Source organism: Mus caroli, unplaced genomic scaffold (genome assembly GCF_978045245.1).
Source record: "Mus caroli unplaced genomic scaffold, Mus_caroli_1 scaffold_17, whole genome shotgun sequence".
Taxonomy (NCBI): domain Eukaryota; kingdom Metazoa; phylum Chordata; class Mammalia; order Rodentia; family Muridae; genus Mus; species Mus caroli.
Window position 1 is genome coordinate 30882501 of NW_028227272.1, and position 12134 is coordinate 30894634.

Below are 12134 nucleotides of genomic sequence, written 5' to 3' on the forward strand. Positions count from 1 at the left end.
TTCCTTCCTTCCTTCCTTCCTTCCTTCCTTCCTTCCTTCCTTCCTTCCTTCCTTCTTCCCTCCCTCCCTCCCTCCCTCCCTCCCTCCCTCCCTCCCTCCCTCCCTCCCTCCCTCCCTCTGTTGATAAGGTCTCACTATGTAACCCTGGCTAACTGGGAACTCTCAGAGACCTGCCTGCCTCTAGAGTGCAGGGATAAAGGCACCACCACACCAACTGAGTTTTGGGAAAAGTCTCCCAGACTGGCTTAGCCAGTCTGGAAATAAATCCCTGTGTAGCTCAGGGCTGGTCTAGCTCCTGATTCTCCTGCCTCCCCCCCCCCCCCCCCCCAGTGACTACGCCCAGTGTTTTCTTTGTTACCTATTGGACACTGACAGGTTTTTCCCTCCTTGGCCTGCTAGTAGATTTGCTGAATCAATGGCTCCCTTTATCTTAACCAGTCTCTCGTGTTTCTCCACTAAGGCTGTGCGCTTGCTGGGCTTCTTTAAATAACTGTAGATTTTGATGAGTTGGTATCCACAGTAATTGGATTTGGGATTTCTTTTCTTTTCTTTCTTTTTTTTTTTTTTTAAATTCCCAGAAACTGATCTCTCTTTTTATCACCACCCCCAACTATTTTTGGGTACTCTGAGTGTAAGAAGACCTTTTCCATCATAAAGGGGAGCATTTGCTTACTAGAAGGGAAAAGAGAAGCCGAGTTGACCCAGCAGGAGCAGGGGTTGCTAACTAATGCGCATGGTTAGCAGAGACTTCAGAGACTGCCTTAGCCCCAGCAAAACCTGAAGTTAGCACCAGGGTTCTTTGTAGCCTCAGACCTGTTAAGGGAGTGACTCCCTTGCTGGTCCTCCCCAGACACTCTGAGACTTCATTAGTCATGCTTTTAAATTTAATTTATTATTATTATTATTAGGAAGGTCAGGGGAAGGCATCCGGTTCCTTGGAGCTGGTTGCAGGTGGTCATGGGCTGCCTGATAGGAGTGCTGGGAACCAGGCTCTGGTTCTCTGAGAGAGCAGCAAGCGCTCTGGCTGAGCCCTCATCCCTCCTTCCCTGTCAATGATGTTTATAGCTAGAAACTGACTGATGGGTTTTCATCTTGCTTTGAAGGGCTCAACATATGCACCAGTGGAAGTGCCACCTCGTGTGAAGAATGCCTGTTGATCCACCCAAAATGTGCCTGGTGCTCCAAAGAGGTATGTGTACTGGGGTGGGAGAGGGGAGGGGCAGAGTGGGTGGGACAAGAGCCCCAGAACTTTCCATAGAGGCTGATCAGGTGCTGGCTCATTCACACGGCTTGTTCTAGATGTTTGCGTACAAGAGTTCTACTGAACAGTTGCCTCTTTAGCTCATCACCTTACCTCTCCAGGTTTTTCGTTTTGTTGTTGGTTTTTTTGTTTGTTTGTTTGATTGTTTTTTAAATATGAGACAGTCTTACTAAGTTGTCTGGGCTGGCTTTGAATTTGCTCTCTAGCCTAGGCAAGTCTTGAGTTTACACTCCTCCTGCGTCTGTATCTCCAGCACCTATGCTGCTAGGCCAGACTCAAAAGTTTCTTTTCTGGGTTCTCTCCTTCTTGTTTTGTTTGTGCGTGGTGCTGAGGATTGAGCCCAAGGTGTTGTGCATGTTAGGCAAGCGCTTTAACCCTGCGGGACGTTTTGTCCTCTTTTGACTGGGTTGCTCACGGGGTTAGGGATTGATTCCGGGGGGGGGGGGGCCACTGAGCTGCACTCCCAGGCTATAAGTTCTGGTCTCTTTGTAGTGTTGAGTGTTAATCCTATTTGGAGAAACCAGACTCTGTTCTCTTTTGTGTGAGAACCAGTTAGGACTCAGCTATAGTCTCCTGATCTTTGGCTAAGCATTCTGAGGAAGACAGGAGCGTGTGAAGTGAGTTTCTTGTGTATCAATTCAATCGGACTGGTGGTGTCTGTAAATACCATAAAGGAAAATAATGGCTCTTCCTTTAAAGGAAGTTTAAGAAAAAACAAGTTTATTCTGAGTCCCTGTGGCCTGGGAACAAGAATTCCAGTAATGTTCTACCCTGGATAAGTTAAAGGAAGTTTTGTAGTTACCAAACAAAAGGAAGTCAGACATATATCTGCTACTAACATTGGTGAGAGCATCAGCAGGTTCTACTGTAAAGCTGGGGAGTCTCTTTAACAGGTTTTCTTCCTTATGTTCTTCTATTTGTCTGTCTGTCTATCTATCTATCTATCTCTTTGTTCTTTTTCCTTTTTTTCCAGACAAGGTTTCTCTATTTAGCTTTGGCTATCCTGGAACTTGCTCTGTAGACCAGGTTGGCCTCAAACTCACAGAGACCTGCATGACTCTGTGTATGTGTGTATGTGGGTGGGTGGGAAGGTACCACTGTCGGGCTTCTTTTTAAACTTTTAATTAAACAGGAACTCACTGTATAGCTCTGGCTATCCTGGAACTCTTTAGACTAGGCTGGCCTGATACTCACAGAGCCAAGTGCTGGAATTAAAAGCATGTGCTACCATGCACGGCCCTTATTTATTTTTTTACTTATGTGTATGTATGTAGATTTATTCTTGTGCATGCAGAGGCCAGAACCATCAGACCCTCTGGAGCTGGAGTTACAGGTGGGTGTGAGCTGTTCAACATGGTTCTGGGTCTCTATGTAGTATGCTTTTACCAGCGAAGCCATCTCTGCAGCTCTGTAGAGTCCATCTTTCCTGTTTGTTTGTTTGTTTGTTTTTCAAGTCAGAGTTTCTTTGTGTAGCTAACTGTAGACTAGGCTGGCCTCAAACTTAGAGGGCCTCTGGGCATGCCTACATTAATTGAGTGGAGAAGACCCACCCACTGAGGTAGCAACCATGCCCTGTGTGGCATCCTAGACTGTATAACCTAGGAGGTGAATGACAGCTTGCTTTCGTCATACTCTGCTTTCTGATTGGGTGATGGGAGCAGCTACCCGGAGCCCCTGCTGCCTTGACTTCCCCACCATGATGGATGGTACCCTAGAACTTGAAATTGCTTTTATTAAGAGTCTTTCATCACAGCAACAGGAAAACAAAGTGGGGCAGGATCTCTAGCCCAGGCTGGCCTCACTCTGGACGCAGGGGAAGATGACTGTGGACTTCCTGTCCTCCTACTTCCCTTTACTGAGTGTTGGGACCACAGGCTGTGCTACCACTCTTGGTTGAGCTGATGCTAGGGGTTGAAACCAGGACCTAGTGGGTATCAGGCGAACATTCCCTAGCAGAGCTGCATCCCCAGTTCTGTCTCATGGGTTTTTGATGCTACAGCATTCTTAGTTTTAGGATTGGTGGAACCCAGAGGTCTACCACATTTAGGGATGGATGCAGTGAGATGCTTATTTGTTTTGAACTTGGATCAAATACTAAGGGTAGACAGATATGAAAGGGCCCAGGACTTCCCAGGATAATTTTGATTCTTGACTTAGAGCACTGCACCTCTCCTTACTCCTGGTGTTCTAGTCAGGTTGCAGAGTGCTTGATAAACAGAGAACATGCAGAGATGTTTAATAAGCGTCTTCAGAGAAGATTGTTCCCCATGGCACGCAGGTGCGTAGCTGTCATCCTAGTGTGGTTTATTTAACTTTATTAGATAATTAGGCTTCATGGAATTTTATTTAAAAGAGGACAGTAGCCAGGCACGATGGGCACATACCTGTGACTACAGCGTTCAGGAGGCTTAGGCAGGTGGACTTTGAGTTAGAGGCCAACCTGGATTACACAGCAAGACCCTGTGTCAAAAGCAAAGCAAGGGTTGAGGGATGTCTCAGCAGCTAAGAACACACACTGGTTTGGCAGAGGACTCCAATTTGGTTCTCAGTGGCTATCAGACAGATCACAACCACCTGTACCTCCAGCTCCAGGGAATCACACCCTCTTCTGTACCTTGAGAATACCGCTGCTCACTCGTGCACATACGCACACATACAGACATATACTTTGTAAGGGCCTGTGATTGGCTGAAGAGTGATGCCCCAGACTCAAGTAGTTTGTAAATGCAAAGAATGTTTTATTCTGCAGAAGTCCAGCATACTGGGCTCTCCCATTACCAAGCTAGAGAGACAACCAAGTGAGCTCACAGGCTGCATTTAAAGCACCTTGGGGGTTTCCAGGGTAGGTGACCTTTATCTTACTCCATCTCTAGGGACATTCCATTACTGGGGCATGGGGGCTGGAAACTTGCTTGGGGAGATCTGGAATTCTTGCTGAGAAGTCTGGAAACTGCTGCTGACCCGTTGTCCTTGCCTCAGGCCAGGTGGTGGGGCAGCTTAGTAGCTGACTTACCTGGGTTTGCTTAGACTTGCCCAGTTCTTAGGCCTAGTGTCTTAAACTGCCAATTTAAAGCCTGTTAAGGAGTCAGCCTAGCCTGAAGTAAATCTTATTTTAGAAAGTCAAAATGAGAACAAGGCTGCCCTTTCCCTTTCTTTCTTTCTTTCTTTCTTTCTTTCTTTCTTTCTTTCTTTCTTTCTTTCTTTCTTTCTTTCTTTCTTTCTTTCTTTCTTCCTTTCTCTCTCTCTCTCTCTCTCTTTCTTCCTTCCTTCCTTTTTTTTTTTTTTTTTTAAAGATTTATTTATTTATGTAAGTACACTGTAGTTGTCTTCAGACACTCCAGAGGAGGGCGCCAGATCTCGTTACGGATGGTTGTGAGCCACCATGTGGTTGCTGGGATTTGAACTCTGGACCTTCGGAAGAGCAGTCGGGTGCTCTTACACACTGAGCCATCTCACCAGCCCTTCCTTCCTTCCTTCCTTCCTTCCTTCCTTCCTTCCTTCCTTCCTTCCTTCCTTCCTTCCTTCCTTCCTTCCTTCCTTTCTTTCTTTCTTTCTTTCTTTCTTTCTTTCTTTCTTTCTTTCTTTCTTTTTTGAGACAGAGTCTCACTATGGAACCTTGGCTTGCTTGGAACTCTTTTATGTAGACGAGGCTGGCCTGGAATTCCTCTCAAGTGCTGGGATTAAAGATCTGCTGTGATGGCCAATACCATTTCTTTAAGTCTTATAGTAAGAAATATGGTTGAGTAATGCCAGATATATCATTATCAAAAACCAATGCAAATATTAGGTAGGCCAGTTTTCTTGGTGAGTGTTCTATTGCTGTGAAGAGACACCATGATCATGACAGCTCTTATAAAAGAAAGCTTTTCATTGGGACTTAGAGTAGCAGAGGTTTAGTTCATTATCACCAGGGAGGGAAGGAAGCATGGTGGCGTGCAGGCAGATGTGGTGCTGGAGAGGAGCTGAGTCTCCATCTGAATCAATAGGCATTCAGGAAGAGACACTGTTCTTAGCTTGAGCATTTGAAAACCAAAGCCCACCCCCAGTTACACACTTCCCCCACCAACACCACGCCTCCTAATCTCCCTCAAGTAGCTCCTCCCTAATAACCAAGTATTCAAAAATTTGAGCCTATGGGGGCCATTTCTATTCAAACCACCACACCAGTTTTCCTTGCTTGCTTGCTTCCTTCCTGCCTGGATTTAGAGTCTTACAATTACAAATGTGATACTTGGTTCCTAGGAAAATGACACCAGATAGACCAGAATATGTTTAGTACCAGAACTGCTGCCACTTTGGCACACACCACATCAGTAGGAGCAGAGGCATAAAGCTCCCTTCATCTTACATCTTGGTTCCTGAGGGAAATGTGCTTTGGACAGTGTTCTGCATGAATTAAGCACTATAATATTCTCAGTGTAAAACTTTAATATTTGTCCTGGGCTCTACTAGTGTTTGGGGGAATGATCAATTTCTAAGCTGTCGCTTCTTTTTTTCTGGCAGGGAGGGAGGGTCTCACTGTGTAGCCTAGGCTGGTCCAGAACTCACAGATCAGCCCCCTCCTGTTGGGATTGCAAGTGTGTCATGCCCAACTAAGCTTCTTGTCTTAAGGGCAGTGTCCACTTTTCTAAACTGACCTTAGAAACGTGGAGTGCAAGCCCTCCCTCGGTGAGTGAAAGGAGGGAGATTATAGTTTGGGGCTAGTTCTGTCTGTGTTGTGTGGTCTGTGGTCCCCATGGGAGGACCAGGAGATGGCTTCTGGAGGAAAATACACTGTATTATTGATGATATACGGAGAGATTCTGCGATGTCCCAGAGGGGTAGAACAACTTGTTCAAAGCCACATACGTGAGTCAAAACTGGCTAGAATGTGCCAGTCTCTCTTCTGAGCCTCGGGTCTTCTAGATGACAGTGCAGCCTCCGTGCAGTAGGGAGATTAAAACCCAACAAGCTACTCTAAGAAATGAAGCTTTACAGAGCCAGCCCTTTCCTGTTTGTAGTGCCTATGTTATGAACCTTCTCTGGAACCATTTTCGTTCTCTGGGACCTCAACACAGATCTAGGCTCTAAGGCACCAGCTCCCTGCCCACTGCTGTCCCTTGTACACTTTTTTTTTTTGGTTTTTGGTTTTTGGTTTTTGGTTTTTGGTTTTTGGTTTTTTTGAGACAGGGTTTCTCTGTATAGCCCTGCCTGTCCTGGAACTCACTTTGTAGACCAGGCTGGCCTCGAACTCAGAAATCCGCATGCCTCTGCCTCCCAAGTGCTGGGATTAAAGGCGTGCTCGACCACACCCGGCCCTTGTACACTTTCAAGACTTCTTTCACCAGGAGAGCTACAGAGGGTCCTGGGTATCACTTGGTAAAGCCCACGTAATTCCCCATGCTGGTCGTTTTCCCTGGGGACCTCCCCAGCTGTCCCTTCTTCCCTTTGCTAACAACTTCCAGTTCTTAATAATCAGTGCAAGGGGCTGGAGAGATGACTCAGCAGTTAAGAGCACTGGCTGCCCTTCCAAGGGACTGGGGTTCAGTTCCCAACACATACATGGCAGCTCACACCTGACCATAACTCCAGTTCCAGGGAATCTGACACTCTCACATAGACACACATGCAAGCAAAATACCAATGCCCATAAAATAAAAACAAATTATACATATATGTATAAATTATAGGTGTATAATTTATACATATATACATATATGTATAAATTATAGGTGTATAATTTATACATATACATATAATTATACATAATTCTATACATATAATTATACATAATTTACATATGTGAATATAAAATAAAAATAAGTTATATATACATACATACACATATAAATTATATATAATCATCAGGTCCTGATTTGCTCTTTGCCTCTGTGTCTCCCAGTACCTCTGTACTGTAAACTTTCTCTTCTCACTGGGTTAATGAGTTTTTGTACCCATTGCCAATTAAATCATCTTTTTGTCCTATTCATACCCAATGTCCTTGCAAGGCTGGGGCAGGATTTCATATTTGATAAAAGAGAGCTGCTAAACAGACACGGAATTAGGCAAAGTTTAAAATCCCAGTTTTCCCATGATTAACTCTTCATCTGAGCCAGGGCCTTTTGTAGCCCAGGCTGGCCCTGACTTGCAGTATACCTTAGGATAATCCTCTTATGGTCCTGTTTCTACTTGCTAACCCGTAGGATTACATGGGTATCACCATACCCAGTTTGTTTGTTTGTTTGTTTAGATAGTATCTTAAGATGTAGCTCAGGCTATCCTCAAATTCAGCCATCTGCCTCTACCTCCTGGGGTTTTCAGGTGTGAGGTGTTTCACTGTCCCACAAGGCCACTGTTACTTTCTAGAAACATAGATGAAGCTGCCAGTGCCCAGCACAGAGCCTCATTGGGTGCATGTGAAGTTAGGGCAGGGGGCTTAGGGATGGGGCTCCTAATGAACTGAACCTTCCAATGATTGAATGAGTCATCCAGTAAACGACTGTTGTGGCCCACGAACATATGGATAGTTGTGACATGGGTAGTCACCATGGGTGACCTTGGAGCCAAGGTCCTTTAAAAAAAAAGATTTATTTATTAACTTTATGTATATGAATACACTGTAGCTGTCTTCAGACACACCATAAGAGGGTATCAGATCCCATTACAGATGGTTGTGCAGCCGTGTGGTTGCTGGGATTTGAACTCAGGACCTCAGGAAGAGCAGCCAGGGCTCTTAACCGCTGAGCCACCTCTCCAGCTCCAGGGTCCATTTTATGCTCTTAAGTTACTCCATTTCTTCTATTTTTTCCCTCTTTTTTAAAATAATTTTTATTTTATGTGCATTAGTGTTTTGTTTGGATGTATGTCTTTGTGACAGTGTCAGTTCCCTGGAACTGGAGTTACAGACAAGTGCCATGTGGGTGCTAGGAACTGAACCCAGGACCCCTGGAAGAACAGTCCAGCCTTGGTTTCTCCCTTTCTTATATGATACTTCCAAAAGTCTGGCCTGATATTGATAATCAATAAGTCATGCTGAGTGACACGTTTTTGGTCTGGTCCATACATGAGTTCCTACCTAACCCACTGGGTGCCCTCTGCTTGCAGAGAGACTCACAGAGACTGTGCTGGAATGCTTCCCCAGGGGCAGCTCATCCCAGAATTCCCATCTCTGGGGTGAGCTCTCCCTGGGGAATAGATTGTGTTTTGGGATGCTTAGGACTGGCAAATTCTGGAATGGCTGTGATCTAATTTGTGCTTTTAGCAAGACAGCCTGTGCCTTCTTAACCACATCCCGGGATGTTGTCAGGTGCAAGGCCTCTGCCAGGAGCATGTGATTCATGAACATACTCAGGGCTGGTACCCAGCGGACAGCCTCTGTGGATCCCAGCCAGGGTTAGCCAGAGTGGCTTTTTAATGTATTTTCCAGATGAGATCTTAATCTGTAACCAAGACTGCCCTTGAATTTAGGATCCTTCTTCCTCAACCTTAGACATGCTGGGATTTCAGGTGTGGAACAGGTCTACCCCTCTGTCACCCCCAGCCTCATTCATGTCTTTGTCAATCCTAGAGCACAGTCCCCAGGGGCGCTCTGCAGGGGACCCTGTCTCTGATTTGACACTCGCTGTGACCTCATGTCCGTCCACCTTACCTGCCACTGTGTTCTTCTGTTGGAGGCAGCTCAGGTCCTGTCTCCTTTACTGAGTTCTGCTGGTTCTCTGCCTTCTTCTGTAGCAGGGCCCCGGTTACCCTGGTGCTGGGTTAAAAGTGTGTGCCTTTTTTTTTTTTTTTAATCCCCTGAGATGGGGTTTCTCTGTGTAGCCCTGGCTGTCCTGGAACTCACTCTGTAGACCAGGCTGGGAAATCCACCTGCCTCTGCCTCCCAAGTGCTGGGATTAAAGGCATGCACCACCACTGCCTGGCCAAGTGTGTGCCTTTTAATGATTCATGAATTAATTAGTTACTGATTGTTAATTAATAACTAATTAATTAATAATTAAAGCTGGTGACTGCCTAGCATCCATAGCTTTTTGAAACTTAATTCTGCTCTTCCCTCAGGAAGTTTAACTACCCAGCTAAGAATGAGAGTGGATACTTTGTGGCAGGCTGGGGTCAGCCCCTCCCTACTCTCCATATGCACTTCACTGTCTAAAACTCTACCAAGACACCCAACTACGATATGTAAGGGGAAGTAGAGGGAGTGTGGCTGTGTGCCAGGAACCAAGGGAAAAGGAGTTGGGTGACCTAGTGGTTTGTGCTCTGGGCAGGCAGGCCAGTGTCACCTGCAGAAGGCCATGCTGAGGATGCTCCAGGGGGAGGACAGGGGGCCAGGTTAGAGAGGGTACCGAGGACAAAGGTAGGCAAAGTTTGCCTGGTATGGGGAGCATGGGTGGGTTGCTAGGGTGTGACAATATGGCCTGGGTCAGTACCAGGCTGCTGGGAATTCCAGGAGAGTCGTGCTGTGGGTGAAGTCCTGTGGGGGGGGGGAGGGGGGAAATAAGGGTTTGTTTGGACGGGGAGAGGTCAGAAGTGGAAAAAGACTGGCGAGGGCTGAGCTGGGGGAGATGGAGATGGCCTTGGCCTTGGCCATGGCGGGTGTGGAAAGGAAGAATGAAGGAGTGGATAGGATAGGAGAGGCAGGAGAATGAGGGAGACAGGTAAGAAACTGGGAAGCACGATGAACATTCTGGTATATAATGGTGGCAGGACAGGTAGAGAAGCCATTTTTAAATTTTATTAATTTATTTATTTCTTTTACGCTAGGGAAGAAATGAAACACCCACACCAAAAGAAAACAAAAACAGTATTTGGCCAACTCACAATGAAATATACATTCATTTAAAAAAAAAAGGGAAGAGAGAAAAAACAGAAACAGTTTGGCTGGAAGCTGTTAGATAGTCCTTAAAAACTGTGATAAAGATGCTTAAGTGTAGCTCTTTATAGCTGATGGCTTCTGGCAGGAAGGACCCAGTTTTTTTAAGGGGCTGTCCACTGGGCGTTTGACCACACTCCAGTAAGTATATGGGCAACACAAATTGTACTTGCTGTGCTTTGGGGGGTGGGTGGGGGCAGGCTGGGGGCACAGGGATGCGGGGCGGGCCTGGGAAGAAAGGGAGTGGAGTGTGATCTGTGTGCATTGCATGAAATTCCCAAATAATTAATAATATTGTGTCGGGGAAAAATAAAAACAAACACAAACAAACTCCAAAAGCAATGTTTAGCCAAGTCCCAACGAAATGTACATTCATTAAAAGGATCTCTGTGCTGGGACTGAGGGAGCAAAAATCCTCTTGGTCTACTGAGGATGCCTCATAAATATTTGTGCACTGAATTAAGTGAGCCAATTGAAAGCTGGCAGGGAGATGTCTCCACCCCACAGGCCGGCAGGAAGCCTGCATGGCACCGACTTGCTGGCACACAGTACACATTCTGGTTTGTCATCAGCCACCCATCCCCCAGCTCACGAGGGACTGCCAGGCTGGAGTGCCAGGCTTGCCCTGGTCAGAGGGTCTGGCTCTGCAGGACCAGTGAGCAAGGCCAGCCATGGAGAGCAGCCAGCTCCCCTGGACCTGCTTCCCCTCCAGCACTCGCCTGCTGGCCACTGCACTTCTTTCCCTTACAGCCCAGGGCTTGGGCCCTCTGGGTTCCTTTCCTCCTGGATTCTTTTCAGGGGCTGCTGATTCTCAGTCTTTCTCACTGTTAAAGAAATAACACCTAGCCTTCTCCAAACCACCACCACATCTCTCTTCATCTGTATTGGGGAGGAGTGTTTGGGAATAATGCAAAGATGGCCCAGCACAGACAGAAGGGCCTGACCGTTCAGGCCTTGACGCCAGCCTGTGGAGTTGGCCTTGACCACTGGGGAAGGGATTTGATTAGTGAAATGTACAGGGAGTCGGGTTTCTGTTGCAGTAGCAGATAGCACCTTGGTGTGACCTTCTCATGGCAGGTGCCTGAGGGAGGGAGAGCCTGGTGTGGTGACTTGCCAGTTCAGATTGGGAACACCTCTCTTTCCTTCCTTTGACTATTAGCGTGGTACAAGGGGGACTTGGGCTCCCATTTCTATTCTGTTACCACTATTGATCACTTGCCTGTAACCTCGACCCTTTGGGAGTCCTTAGGAGACTTCCATCAGGGCGTTCCCAGATGAGTCCTTGGAGAGGTGCGTGTTTGCGTTCTAGAACAGTGAGCAACTGCAGCAGCCACGCTGTGGCCTCTGGAAGCTCACCCTGAATTAGTTTCCTCTTTTTCTGCATTGAGATGAGTCCTCTCTGTGGTCTGTGCCTCTCTGTACCTTTTGTCCCTACCAAGGAAGTGTTTGTCCTTCAAATTTAGTGGGTGGCCCAGGAACTTTACATCTGGGGCTGCAGAACTTCACTGTGTTGAGGAGTATGGCGTGTGAGCCCTGTTAGTTTCCTGCCGCAGAACTCAGCAGTGGTCTTGGGTCCAGGTATCAGGGGGTGAGATAAACTCAAAGCGCTTAGGTGAACTGAGATGTGAGGATCTCTGGTCCTTAGAAGATCGGAGGTGCGTGGGGGGGCGAATCATTCATTTACTTTGGAATGTGACACCTGGACATTTGGGATGCCCCCCTGGCAGAGGGCTGGGCCTGAGGCCCCTGGGATATCAGGAGCTGCTGTGAAGAGGACTTTCTCAATCATTGGTCTCTTCTGTGAGGGCTTAGAATTGGTTTCAAGAGATGACTCGGAGTTTAGGAGCATATTAAGTCTTCTTGCAGAGTGAGTTCAGTTCCCACCAACATCAGGTGGCTTGCAACTTCCTGTAACTCCAGTTTCAGGAGATCTGAACTCCTGTTGGCACCTGTTCTCGCATGAGTATATATAGCCCCTCTCCTCCAACCCCCCCCCCCCACCACCACATACACATAGCCCAAAAT

At 46.8% G+C, this 12134-nt stretch overlaps 1 protein-coding gene across 1 annotated transcript in view; it reads left to right on the plus strand.

The window, feature by feature from the left end:
• Itgb5 (integrin subunit beta 5) overlaps positions 1 to 12134 on the plus strand; it is a 117360-nt gene that overhangs the window by 15932 nt on the left and 89294 nt on the right. The window contains exon 2 of the mRNA XM_021184827.3: positions 1104 to 1189. Within this exon, the coding sequence (XP_021040486.1) occupies positions 1104 to 1189 (86 nt within the window). The remainder of the gene's footprint in view (positions 1 to 1103; positions 1190 to 12134) is intronic.